The sequence below is a fragment of the Erpetoichthys calabaricus genome, chromosome 2 (genome assembly GCF_900747795.2).
Source record: "Erpetoichthys calabaricus chromosome 2, fErpCal1.3, whole genome shotgun sequence".
In the NCBI taxonomy this organism is placed as follows: domain Eukaryota; kingdom Metazoa; phylum Chordata; class Cladistia; order Polypteriformes; family Polypteridae; genus Erpetoichthys; species Erpetoichthys calabaricus.
In genome coordinates this window covers 60,224,110-60,239,004 of record NC_041395.2, presented here as the reverse complement: position 1 = coordinate 60,239,004, position 14,895 = coordinate 60,224,110, and the positions used below count along the sequence as shown (strand labels likewise).

General features: G+C 37.3%; 1 protein-coding gene across 3 annotated transcripts in view; it reads right to left on the bottom strand.

Annotated features, from left to right (window-relative positions):
• The window catches only part of lrp4 (low density lipoprotein receptor-related protein 4), a 409,312-nt gene that overhangs the window by 94,253 nt on the left and 300,164 nt on the right, over window positions 1-14,895 (bottom strand). For all 3 annotated transcript variants that reach the window (XM_028793832.2, XM_028793833.2, XM_051923808.1), the window contains exons 13-14: window positions 13,747-13,903; window positions 13,450-13,667 (exon numbers count right to left, since the gene is read on the bottom strand). In XM_028793832.2, coding sequence (XP_028649665.2) covers window positions 13,450-13,667; window positions 13,747-13,903 — 375 coding nt within the window. The remainder of the gene's footprint in view (window positions 1-13,449; window positions 13,668-13,746; window positions 13,904-14,895) is intronic.

The following is a 14,895-nucleotide window of genomic DNA, read 5'->3' as shown; positions in this document are numbered from 1 at the left end:
AGATCTTGAGATGAAAATGTTTCTGAACCGTGAGGTCCCTACAGGAAAGACTCTGAAGTGTTTGTCATATGAGAGCAGTTCAAATAGGCAGCATGGCTGAGGCAGCGTGTGCTTGATGCTGTATACCGATAATTCTCTTTCCAATCAGCTGCTGTAGATCTGCGATTCCACACTCAGATACAATGATATAAATACTCCGAGTGGTGCAGAGAGAGTAATATGGAAAAAGATGATCCGCTGTGGCAACCCCTAACAGGAGCAGCTGAAAGAAGAAAAAGAAGGTGCAGTGAGAGAAACAACGCTAAAGCAGCTATGGTATTTGAAATACTTTGGCTGAGTGGTGGCTCTGAGGCTAGGGATCTGCAGTGGCAATCGGAAGATTGCCGGTTCGAATCCCGTAAATGCCAAAAGGGACTCTGCTCTGTTGGGCCCTTAAGCAAGGCCCTTAACCTGCAATTGCTAAGCGTTTTGAGTAGTGAGAAAAGCGCTATATAAATGCAAAAAATTATTATTATTATTCCCTGGACCATGATATTGTTACAGGTTAATTACAATCAGATGCATTAAACTAATAAATAATATGCAGTTAGTTTCAGTGTATATGATAAAACCGCGTCAGGTATGTGGATCTAAAAAAGAAAGAGTAACCACACAGGAACAGTAGCACTGCTTTGACGCTGGGTGCCACCAGTCTGCAAAACCGAGCGGAGAACTTGCATACGCCAGGGTTGGAGCCACCGTGGAAATGTGCGTGGCTTTACGCCAAGTTTAGGTTTTATACATCGCGATTTGAGCTTGGAAACGTTCGTATGTAACATTTTTGTGCGTACGCACTGTTTATACATGAGGCCCCTGGTATTTAGAACAATGCGATACTCACTTAATGTACTTCTTTTACTTTTTCATTAAATCTTTAATTCCATTTTGAGCATTTCTAATAGCAAATCAACAGCAATTTAGCACTTTTCTGACTGGAATTCTGAGTGTAAAAAATAAAGGAGACACAATTCTTGTAGTCTGCTAAACCAGTAACAGGAAATGGTGGGGGAAAGACAGAGGAGGCCAGAAAAAGTCCCAAAAGGATGGCTATTTAGTGGAGGTGGATGAAGCCACCACATTACATTCTGATTTTACTTTCAAACAGGTCATCCATCCACCCATTTTCTAGCTTGTGTATCCATATTCTGGGAGCATGGAGTGAAAGGTACAAAATCGTACACCCCGACATTTACTAACACATAGAGTTATATCTTGGGGGTGTTTACATGCAGACAGTGTACAGAAAAGCCATTAAGACTAATATAATGTTAGGTTATAAAGCACAATGTCAAGATAGGTTATGATTAAGTCAAATAATTCACTACTGAAGCCTCATATAGAGTACTGGGCGACTAGGCCGATTCCAGGTATAAGAAACATGGGATACATTACCAAGTAGTATGGTAGCAAGTCTGACTTTAGGGGCATTTCAAACTGAACCTGATAATATGCTTTATTTAGTTTTTTGTTGGCCACTGCCATTTTGTGGCACTGTTACTACAACACAATAGCATGTTGATGGTGTTGGGGGAGTTGTCCCCATTGACAAACAATGATATTTAAGTCGGCATCACTTGGGAATCACCAACCTTTTGCAAGTGCTGCTTTGATTTGACTTTATAAGCAAAAACTTTTTTTTCAGTTCTTACTTTTAGTTACTCTGTTCCTCTTGTGGTCCTGTTTTCCCTTTGCCCAGAGTGGCCTGTGAACTTTCCACTAATATGTTTTACGGAAAAACAAGGTGAAAAGTATTAGCAAGCTTTGATGCACTGATTGGCCTGTTCTCATTAAAACTGTTGTAATGTGCAAAATAAACTGGTCTCCCAATTTGTTTCTGCAAAACAATAAGTTTAAGAAAGCACAAACAGCAGAGTTAAGAGAGCCGGACAGTCCATTAGGGGCATTTACACAAATCAAAATCTACTGTATTACACAAGTGATGTTTACCACTACAATGGGATCTGAATCCATTTGCTGACACCAAATTTGGAGCTTTGACACATGTCAGTGTGGAGCAACACAACCAGAACTGTTTAAAAAATCAAATCCATGTGTTTTTTTGTGTATTTCTAAAACTAACACCAGGAAGTTATACTACTAAAACATTTAAAACCAAATGTTACTGGTTGAATCAGCTTTAAAAAATAGAATTTTGGAAAGCCATATTAAGAGTCATTATTTGGATCTGTTCTCTGCAGTAAAACATGTCTTTCTACACATTGATTCATTTTTTGTTTCATTCAAGCGTAGAATGCCCATCTTTTAAAAGCTTGGTTTTAATAAACTCAACCTCCAGACAAATTAAACTTACAAAGACATTGAATTAAAGGCCAAAGAATATCTATTCCACATGTACTTTAAGGAGAATTTATATATATATAGAAAAGCAAATGACTTCAATGAATCAAAGCCATTATCCCTAATATGATTTAAAAAGATGAGTGCCTTGAGAGAATATTAAACTAAAACCAAAGTGAAACATATTATTAACATAAATATCACTGATTTCAATTAGCATGTAGATTTCTAGGCCAGTATTTGCTTTCTTATACTCTTTCTTCCCTTTTTGTGACAGCTGTCACAAGGATGCCAGCTCCAAGTCAGATGGATCCTGTGTACTCAAACAGCTGCTAGGCTATATACATCTGTCATGACAGCATACTGACAAGCAGAGGGCCCCTTTAATATACAACAGTACATCTTGCAAGGGGCCAGCGCACAAGACGGAAAGGGTAGTTATCTTACCAAGGCTCCTCGATCCATTACCTCAGTGACAGTAAGTGAAGGAAAAGGTGTCAATTAGTGTCATTTTTCAAGGTGTCATCATGCTTGATGATGCTGACAGCTGTCTACCAAATGAACCTTTTCAGATGTCCCCAAAGTCGTCACCCTAGTAACCTGAACATGCAGCTGCTAAGTACAACAGGGAATGAAACGACCGTGCCAGGGAGACTCCAATCAGCATTCGGCCCGTCTCTTTCAATTTATATTTAGGACCATTAGGACAGTTCTACTGCTATAATACTAGACAGAAGAAAGAAAGTGGCTGGCAAGATTGGCGTGGGCATTTTGAATGCTTTCCTTGGTATGTGATTTATCCTGTTAGTGGAAATCTTAAGTGATCTGGTTCTGTGAGTGAAGACAAATAAGAAGAAAGAGACAAACAGAAAAGTGACTCATCTACTAATATTACACTGTTTGTTTCTTTAGTGCTCAGTATTGCAATGTAAACATATAAACTACAGGTAACTTACATTTGATTCAATAAGGGGTACAAATTCTATTGAAGCAGGTTCTTCGACACAGCTGTTAGTAACAGATTACTTTTACAATTAGTTTCCCTTCATATATAACAATTTTGGGCCGATCAAAGGTGCCCATTATTTTGGTTACCATGTCTTGAAAAGAGATCTGAGTGACTTTGCAAGAGGGGTGATCGCTGGGTTGTGTTTGGCGGGTGTTTCTGTGACTAAAACGACTCAGGAAGATGATGTTTCACAAAGTACAGTAGGTACAGCAATGTAGGCATGGGAACGATGTGTTCAGCCATGGATATTTGTGGATTCCATGACTGTCATATCTGTACACTCATTCAAGAAACAGAGAGAAACAATGTAGCAAATCTGGATCACTTGTGAATGTGAATTCGACGGGAGATTTGGGAGTTTCAAGATTCCATCAAAAACTTCACAGAAAGAACTACTTGAGCCATGTTTTAATACATAAAACCTTGCTTCCTGTAAACACTTAACACAGAGCAAAGAACACAAGCAGTGGCCACCAGGGCAGTCCACCTTTCAGATGAATCATCCTTCACTTTGACCTCAAAGAGCAGAGAAATACATGTGTACCTCACAAAAAGGGAAGACAATAATGCTATATACTTGGTACTTGAGATACATTTTCCCGGTATGCTTTAGGACCACTAATTCAATTATAGGGCAACTTCAATGTCAAAAATAAAAAGTAACTCTAATTATGTATTCACCAAACAGTGAAGCATTACTGTGGTCTCTGATGATGACAACCTTAACCCCAACCCTAACCCTGTCTCCCCAAGACATGAATAGTCCATGAAAAGTTACATGAGTATGATAATGATATGAACTTAGCTAAACCATCTTAAAATTCAAGTTTTTTATGTGTCAGTAGTACATAGTGTGCAGAGCACAATTAAATACTTGCATGTCTTCTTGGAACAGTTAACAATAATCCAAAACCAACACACACACACACACTAAATATATATAGCATGCAACATATATATCAGGGGTGTCTAACTCTGATCCTGCAGGCTATAATAGCTGCAGGTTTTCATACCATCCATCTTCTTAATTAGTGACCATTTTTTTGCTGCTAAAGCAATTAATTTCTTTTGTCTTAATTTTAATTGGCTTGCTATTTAAGACTCAGACTCCTTAATTATTTCTTTTTCCCTTAATTACCAGCCAAACAATAATGAGATGCAAAACAAGCCAACGCATTTCCAGCTAACCTGTGTCCATCAAACAATACCTGAAGATAAAGAAAGGTGAAGTTCTTAGTAATGTTGACCTGCTCAGGTCCACAAACATTTTGACAGTACTTTTAGAAAAAAAGGATATTAACCATTTTGGAAATGTCTATTGTGGCAGAATGAGAGCACCAACAAACCAGAGAATTAAATAACAGGTTTAATTAACAACAAGAATCAGCTTCTAATTAGGAATTGGTTGGAGTTTGATGCCCCGACTTAGCTGATCATCTTTTGGCTCACTTCACATCTCTTTTTTGTTTGGCTGTCACGTAAGAAAAAAAGAACCAATTCAGAGGATTGATTCTTAAAAACCAATTTAACTACAATTAAGGGAAAGAAAGTCAATTAACAGCAGAAACTAGTCACCGATGAAGAAAGTGGCAGAAAAGAAAACCTGCAGACACAACAGTCCTCAGGATCGGAGTTGCACACCCCTGATATATCATACAGTAGTAACTAGTCTCACTTATCTTGGTGACATGTTGCACATTTATTATAACAGGCAAGTAAGAATTTCACTGTGCTTGGTAAATGTGACAGTAATGACCCTATAAACCTTGTAAATAAGGATAAATGAGGCAGATGATTATTTTCTGATGTAGCAACAGAGACACTGCTTTTGAATGTTACCAAAAAAGGGAATTTTTAAGGGCATTTTAAATGAAAATGCTGAGAACAGAAAGCAGTGAACACGTTTGGGTGGAAAGCAAAGTAGCAGAGACCCCAAGTCCAGAGCTAGAAGCCACAGATTTAGAAGAAGAGTAATTATGATCTTCTATATATATATTATATATATTATATCTTCTATATATTCAGTTTTGATGTCACTACACTGGTTACCTGTGTCATTCAGAATTGACTTTAAAATTCTGCTTATGGTTTTTAAAGCTTTAAATAATCTCGCCCCGTCTTATATATCGGAATGTCTGACACCTTATATTCCAAATCGCAACCTCAGATCCTCAACTGAGTGTCTCCTTAGAATTCCAAGAGCAAAACTTAAAAGAAGTGGTGAGGCGGCCTTCTGCTGTTATGCACCTAAAATCTGGAATAGCCTGCCAGTAGCAATTCGCCAGGCTAATACAGTGGAGCACTTTAAAAAACTACTGAAAACACATTACTTTAACATGGCCTTCTCATAACTTCACTGTAATTTAATCCTGACACTCTGTATATCCAATTCATTATAATAACCATTCAAAATCTGTACTAACCCCTACTCTCTCTTCTGTTTCCTTTTCCGGTGTCCTATTGGTGGTGGCTTGTGCCACCACCATCTACCCAAAGCACCATGATGTTCCAACAATGATGGATGGATTAAAAGCCAGAAGTCTGTATAACCATCAGCATCAAGTGACTCCGTGAGAACCCTAACTACAAAGAGGACTATTTCATTTATGTTAGGTAGAATGCCCAAAGGGGACTGGGCGGTCTCGTGGCCTGGAACCCCTACAGATTTTATTTTTTTCTCCAGCCTTCTGGAGTTTTTTTTTGTTTTTTCTGTCCACTCTGGCCATCGGACCTTACTCCTTCTTATGTTAACTAAGGTTGTCTTATTTTAATTTCTTATTTGTCTTTTATTCTTCTTTTCTTCATTATGTAAAGCACTTTGAGCTACTTTTTGTATGAAAATGTGCTATATAAATAAATGTTGTTGTTGTTGTTGTTATATGGAGCCAGTCAAGAAAGAGAGTTTTGGTACATTGGCAAGTACTTTAGAAATCACTGCCAACCACTGACAATTCCAGAATGACGGTGCTTTTCCAGTTTCTTCTTTCATCTCCTCTTGTGCTGCAATCTTGTGGCTTCACTTAAGAAAAACCAACATCAATATGCATTTGGCTTGTAATGAATACATCCCGTTTGGTATTCTGTTTTGCTGTACCAGGAATTGGAACATCAGAATCATAAGCTGTGCAGTTCTTCTCAAACCAATTATCAAGCTGTACCTTATCGCAAGCATGGACACATGTGAACCAAGCACCAAGAAGATAGAGGAACATAAACGTGAACTGTGGCTTCTTTCTAAAAGAAAGTTAATGTCACATACCAGCATTCTGAACAAGTAGAAGTGGAACAAATTGTTTAGAATCAAAGGAGAAAGGCCAACATGACCAACTGAAACAAGCACAGTGGGAGCAAGATCTGTATTTGTAGAATAGTTATGGTACTTATGACTGTTTCAGTAGGTTCTAGTCTTATTTAGGGCTCATTCTTGAATTATTTAAGAGAGGAGACATGATCCACTCCAGTCTTTAAATCTAACCAATATGAGTAAAACGAAAACTGCACGCAATGATTGCTGTAAGATAAACAGATCTGTATATTTTGCCTAATAAAGAATGCAGTTCTATGTGGAATGAGCATCGTTGTGAATAGCATGGTAAGATGAATGGCAGCCAAGTGTCTTGACAAATACACAACAGCACTTCATACTGAGAGAAGGAGATATTTTGAAATTTTAGCAGCTGGGGAAAATGAATTGAGGTCAAATATCTAGCCTGATATCTCCATGTCTGCAGTTCTTTATAAAACATCAAGAGAAAGACTAAGCGCTGGAAACTATGATCTGTTGAATGTTTTTGGTACAGAGTGTAAGGAATGTTTATAACAAACACTTGAATTGAAATTGCACAACAATGGCTGCCTGCTTTAATGTTTTGCTCGGTTGTCTCTCAGGTCCTCAAAACCAAGACAGATGGTAAGTTGAGCTCATTTACATTGAAGCTACAGGAGCCGCACTCGGGTGCTATGCTGTCAGTGTGGGACTGCCAATATGTGAAATAACATGTCTGTAATCCATTTATCCATTCACCTGTCTATCTATTGTTAAACCAATTTCCAGTTGCATACTCCTGCAGCACTGGGCGCCAGTTGTTTTTCACAGAACACACACACACTGGGCCAATTTAGGCTAACTGCTCATCTTAACAAGAAGGTAAAATTGAGTACCCTGAGATAAAACAATGCAGACAGTTGGAGGAATATTTAAAGTAACTGCACACAAATATAACAAGCACACTGCTGTTGGCTCCAATGAGCTCTGGGTCATCTTCTACTGACTTTGTGCCTTTGCTTGCTTTGCTACGACACACTTGTGCAGTTGTTGCATTTATCACTAAACATCTGTGTAAAATTGAATAGTGCATGTTTTTTTTCACAAATTTCATGAATAAATTTTGTTATGAGATGGGTCTACCTTGCAGCTTGGGGTGGGAGGTGGGCCTTTCCTCTGCACAAGAGCGGTATTTCTCTCACAGATTTCAAATGTAGGCTAATTTGCAGAAACATTCCAATTAATGACCTCATTAACAGCTTCTTGATCCACTATTTGATGACTTAACTGCTGCATGAAAGATCGAAGCTTAAATTATTGTTTAAGGCTGTTTCAGTGTTTTAGATGTACTCTTTCCATTGTATCCTGGGTATACTCAGGATCTTCTCCCAGTGAACTGTGATTGGTATACTTTCTTTGGGAAGCGCCAAGGAGGCATTCTAATTACATGCTCTAACTACCTCAACCAGCAGTCCTGGTATTGGAGAAGCAGTGGTTTTACTCTTAGGTCTTCTGGAAATGATGACCTTTCCACCCTATCATGGAAAAAGAACCTAGCAGCCCTTTGGAACCTCATTTTGGTCACTCATACTAACAATCAAATTCTTTTAGTCAGGTGAGGATGTGGATGCAGACAGACTTGTAAAATAAAAGCCTGATGTATGTGTAATCACAGAAATGATTTGTGTAGTGCATTTCCATGGTGGCACACATTCCAAGCTTAGAAAAAAACAATGCCTTCATTTGATACTATCATTATATTTTCAAACTGGTCACACACGACCATGATCCATAAATCTCAACATAATCTCCAGAGTCGTCAACAATCAATGATGGACCTCAAGTAATCTTTCAATTACATTCCTCTCAGGCACATATAATTAGATTATGAAAAGATTACTACTAATGTCTTTGCCATAATGTCATGCTCAGCTGATTGTAACAATACAGCAGGGCCACATGTGACAAATCTAAATGTAGATGCATTGCTATAAGGTTGCCTTTTAAAGCTCTACAAACTATATAAAGAACCTTAAGGTAGATTTTCAAGATGAACTAGCTAGTGTCTACAGTGACATTGTTATATCTTGAACAAGGCAGCAAGAATTTATGAGAAAAAACTGGAAGAATAAGATATGGTCAGAATTTCATGCCAAAGTCATAACCAGTAAGACTGAACCAATCTACCATCAAACCATAAGTGCTAACCCAAAATGCAACTTCTTAACAGCAAAGCTGAGACTCAATAAGCAAAATGAAGAGCATGAATAGCTTTTCGTAACCAAATCTCAGATGATATGAGGATCACATGAGTTGATGACATCAGAGATCACACACTCTCTGTGAATCCTGGGAGGATATGCAGTATTTTCATAGTAATGTGTAGACTGTAGCTCTATAATTGGGGAAGTCATATCTCAATACAATAAAATGAAAAAATGATAAGCCTTTATACAGAAGGTCATAGCAATGAAAGAACACTAGAAATGAATTTTCCAAGATATATATATATATATATATAAAACTTCAGAAAGGATGTAAGCATCATCCCAAAAGACCACAGAAAACTTAACAAAAAGTAAAAGTAAATGTCAGTCAAAACAGATATAACATTTAAAGTTTTTTATGCAGTATAGTGAGACAGAACATATGAAGGTCTGAATGGAGGCCAACACAACTCCTCTATGATAACAACCAGCAGTAAGACTATTCCATGATGGAAAAAATGGAGCTTGCTGATTGGTTTAGTGTGCACATGGCACAAAATGCTGCTTTGGTAGGCTGAACCTTTTAAAATTAATGTAAGGACTGAGGGGAATTTTTATAAGATGCCCATGACTCTGGAAGTGTTTAAATTGAAAATTTGACTCTAGACTCAGGACAGAGACAGAAAAAGACAGCTACAAAGAGAGAAAATGGGAGAGTTCTATAGATTCATAAAAAAAATTTGTTCTTTTGTTTCTCTTTTTTAATTCTCATTTATTTTTTCCACTGTTTCTTTAGTTATCTGTTCCTGCCATATTGGAACAGAATGCTGTATATGCAGGCAGCATCTGCACTTTGTTTCTACTAAAGGAAAGACAAGCAAGTTAGGTTGTTCAGCAATATCTTTTCAAGGTGTTTGGCTGTAACTATACAGTATTTGTGCTGACTTTGAATATTGTCTTTTAAAAAGTAGGGAAGCAGGTGATATTTTGCTTTTTGATCTTTTTAATGTGTCAGAGTTGTTCACTCTAATACTATTGGCCTTTCTTTGGCATGTGTTCTAAAAGGTAATATCCACATAATATATAAATTGCGAATATTCTTTACAGTCTATAACAACGGACAATTGTATCTGCAATCAGTGCTCCAGCTTGGAATTCAGATGAAATAAGGAAACAATTTCATACAAAACCAAAGGGACAGGTTGTGGATGGTCATTAGCATCTTGTCAATGTCAGAATTTTAGCAATATAAGTGGTTCTTCCTTGCAGTACAGAGTCAGGAAAGTACTAAATGTGTAACCTTCCCTCAAGGAGACAAAGATCCATGGAACATGTGAACTGAACAGTACATGGTGTCATGATACAGTTGCTACTGGGTGTGGGGGTAAAGCTAATGCATGCGCAGACTACAAAATCCTTACCTGTAACCTGGTTGAGGGTTTACATGGCTAAATAAGTACTCATGGAGAAATCTACATGTGTTAACCCAGCTTTTGAGAGATGAATATCCCGGTTTCTGTAACTGGAATAAGAGTATACAGTACATGGCATTCGTGAAACCAGGTTCCTGTGAGTAACTGGGTTACTAAAGCACATGTAAATGCACTCATTGTGTTTCACTTCAAAAACATGCAGCTACAAGTCAGAGAAATTAGCTACCTTAGGTGCAGTGACAAAACAAGTCCATAGAGGGAGCTCTAGCTTGGTGTCTCTAACGTGGCCACTTCAAGGCAGAGGAATTAGCAGATTTAAAAAAAAAAAACACCAAATGACATGAATAGAATGTCTGCCTTACTATCCAGATCAGTGACTCAATGGCGAGTAAATGAAAATATAAACAGTTCTTTAAATATAATACTGGGAAAGATCCAATACTGTATAAACAAGTGGTTCATAGTTCATAGTATGAATATTGTTCAGAGTTACACTACCTGGCTTAAATCTAACAATAGTAAAACACAGATTTGCTTATCAAGTGAGTGAGCCTCAAGTCTGTTGTGATTTTTATTTCAAAACAGTTTGTCTCATTAATAATGTTTATTCTGAACATTTTAAAGAAACAATATTCATTTTTAACTTACTTTTTCCTGCATAGCATTGTAAAGAGTTGGTCCTAATCCTAGCAGTCATGAGCATAGTGTAAGACCCAAATCCACATGACGCACAAGTCAATCATAAGATGTTCTCTCAAATTCCCCCCAGGAGAGGTGTTGGTTACCAATCAATGAGACATTTTGCATAGGGAATTTGAAGGCAAGGCATGCACTAAAATCTGTGCCCGTCAAAACTGACTTTTCTTTAATGAAATAAAAATATACATAGCTTATTTTATGAATAATTGAATCTTGACTCGAGTAACTGGCATAGATATGAAGGAAGATTAAATATTGTAAGGCATGTGGCATTGTAAAACAGAAGAGTCATGGATGAACACCAGTCATGCATGAACTAAGCAAGGGATACCATCAAAACATGCTGGATTTAATTATAAAGACTGAAAAATCTACAAAACAGGCCATAAAAAGTTTTGATTACTATTTGTCTGTGGATAATTTAAAACAGATGTTTTACTAGAAATGGCTACATTGTGTTGAAGGTTTTACTGAATAAGGAAAAAGAAAACACAAAAAGACATACACGACGTAAAGTATATATAGTACAGTAAAAGGCAGTAGAACCAGCATTCCTTAGACAGCTTTCAAGCTGGCACTGCCCAACAGTGTCAAACAATCACTAAGGTCATAAAGGCACAGCTTCAACTTTTAGACAATATCAGACAACTTAAAGAAACTTTCCAAATACAGAGAACATACTGCATCTGAAGAAGACAATGTTTTTAATCATCACCCTTGGTCTCAAGATCTGCATATTGAGTTGCTTTGGCATGATGTCTATTTAATCATTCCTCTTATAAAAGTTCTGACCATAAAGTATGGCTACTCAGAACCATCTGCATGTGCAGAAAGGCTTGATCAACCTAAATCAGAACTACAATGCAGGGCTGTGGAGTCGGTAGATAAATCCTTCGACTCCGCCTCTGACTCCTTAGTTTCTGGTACTTCTGACTCCGACTCCAACTCCCAGACTCCTCTGTATTTACTATGTTAATGTATTTTCCATGTTGATTGAAGGAAGGCAACATGCACATCATTTAACCAGAACTACTAGCTAGGAAGCTGACTCTCTACCGTATTGGCCAGTTTAAACAAAAGAGAAGAACCCCTGAACACACATCAGGCCATAGCATACACCTCCACCCACATCATTACACTTGTTTACACTCATATTAACTTGCTAAATACATTATATCTGAAATAAAATGAAAACATTTTTTGTAATGTACCGTAATCCAGATTACACTATGTGAATGTCAGGTTGTATAATAGCTCAGCAGAACTTCACACTAGTAGTAACACAACTATGCACTGGGCTTTATTCTTACATCAGAGAAGTACTTAATTATTACTATTGTTTGTGAAATGGGACATTTGAACTTGCTGTATTTTTTTTTTCATTACAATTTAAATTTATTAGGAATTGGAGTCGGAGTCGGTACATTTTTGCTGACTCCGACTCCAGGTACCCAAAATTATCTACGACTCCTCGACTCTGACTCCACAGCCCTGCTACAATGTATGCTGAACAGTATGTAATTGTAAATGAATGTATGTGTCAGTGAAAAACATCAGCAGTTTACGAAGGAATTTTAATATACAAGAAATGGTTAGAACATTAGGACTTAAGAAACATTTGATGAGAACTGGCCATTTAACCCAACAAAACTCAACAAAATATACCTAATTTCTTCAGAAATAACATTAACTTCGGTTTTGAGTGTCCCTAAAATACTTCTGTTTATCACACTACTTTATAATTTATTCTAAGTGTCTACGGTTCTCTGTGTGAACAAATGCTTTCTGATGTTTGTGCAAAATCTACCATTGTCCTCATGTTCTTGTTGAACTTACATTAAAGTAACAGTCTCAAATTACTGTATTCATTCCCTTCATAATGTTAAACAATAGTCATGTCACCTCTTAATTGAATTTTGCTTAAACTAAAAAAGCTTAACTCCTTTAATCTTTCCTCAAAACTCATTCCCTGCAGTCCTGGAATCGACCTAGTTGTTCTTCTCTGGACTTTCTTCAGTTCTGCTATGTCTTTTTGTAATATGGAGACCAAAACTGTACACAGTACTCCAGGTCAGACCTCACCAACGCATTACAAAGTTAACCCCCTTTACCTTGTACTCCACACGTCGTGATATATAACATTTTGTTAGCCTTCTTAATGGGTTCTGTACACTACCTGGATGTAAACAGCGATTAGTCCACTACAACTTCTAAGTCCTTCTCATGAGAGGTACTTTCAAATTTCAACCCTCCCTTTGTGTATTCAAATCTAACTTTTCTATTCCTTAAAGCATATACATATGACTGTAGAACCTTAACTACTCCCTATGCAGATAATATTTTGAACATAAATATTCTTATTAGTTTTCATCAAGGATCTGTCCCACTTTATGGATGGCAAATAAACATCAGCATGACATTCACTATCAGAAGATGAATGAATCATCCTAAAAGAAGGACAACATGTATTTTCTAACAAGGAATTTTAAATCAACATACCTTGGCTGATGACAGCTTTCCTGTTTTTTCCATCTAAGTCGGCTCGTTCAATCACATGGTGTTTAGCATCCACCCAGTAAATCCTGCGCCCAGCATAATCTATGGTAAGCCCATTGGGCCAAAATAAATGAGTGTCAGCTATAATCCTTCGATTGGATCCATCCATGTTTGCATATTCAATCCGAGGAGTGTTGCCCCAGTCAGTCCAGTAGATCTTCCTGAAGTGCACAATGATATATAATTAGTAATGACTGAGGTAGAGTGGACCAAAACAAAGGCTCATTGAGATCTGCTTACCCTTCCAAAGGATGAAGTGCTATTGCTCGTGGCTTCTCCATATTTTGCCAAAGAAGGACCTTTCTGTGGGTGCCATCTAAATTGGATACTTCAATTCGTGATGTGCCAGAATCAGTCCAGTACAACTTGTCATGGATCCAGTCTATAGCCAAACCACCTGTGACAAAAATGATAAGAGAAGAAGAAGCTCCACTCATTCAGAGTTCTACAAACAGAAAATGAGTATGTTTTGTTTACATAAATACTGAACAGTATTTGTAATATGAGTTTTCCAACTTGTGTCACCACACAACTTGATGCTGAATGCCTGATTAACATGTTTAACTTTTTCAAAATAAATATAACAATACTTATAATCCTTTACATTCACATACTGTGTTTATCTAGAATTCGTTAACTTCCGATCGATGTCATATATGATAACCAGCGATGAGCAAACCCTGATAAATTTGCCTCACTTTAAGTGAAGAAATGTTTGGGAATTTTGTGACTGAGTTATAATGATGCAGGTAGTCTGGAATGTTGTATGTTGTATCTTAATCCTAGTTTTTCAATCAGATTTCTAGATCTCCTGTTTTCGATGAAAGACCGTGTCATTTGCCTCTGTGTTTCAGTCACATGTTAATGTCATACATGGGATACGAGATACATGGACAGATTTCGTATTGGCAGTATTTTCTTTAGTGAAATTTGACACCATGAAAATTTGTCTCATGCCCACTAAAGATACAGTGACTGTGCCAAGACTCCTGAAGCTTCTAGTCGGCAGTGCTATGCACCATGTTACAGTTTATGACAGGAAATTGACTTATATAATTTTTCTCGTTGCTCTGTCAAAATTAAAGTAAGACTAATTCACTTTCTTTTCTTCCACAAATCTAAAATGAAACAAAATCAATTATTCTACAATTTTAGTTCGAGTCAAAATAAGTTTCCATTTGCTACAGCCAGAAACTGAAATGAGGCACAACAGTAGCTTAAACTCGGTGATCAGATCCTTCTTGGTTCACTTCAACTCAAATAATGGCACAGCCATCACCTTAATTTCAGGGAGGGTTCAATAGCAAACTGAAAGGTTGTGATGTGGGCAGCTGTTCAACATTATGTGAAGAACATGGGAGCCACGGTATGTCATTTTATTGTGCAGCA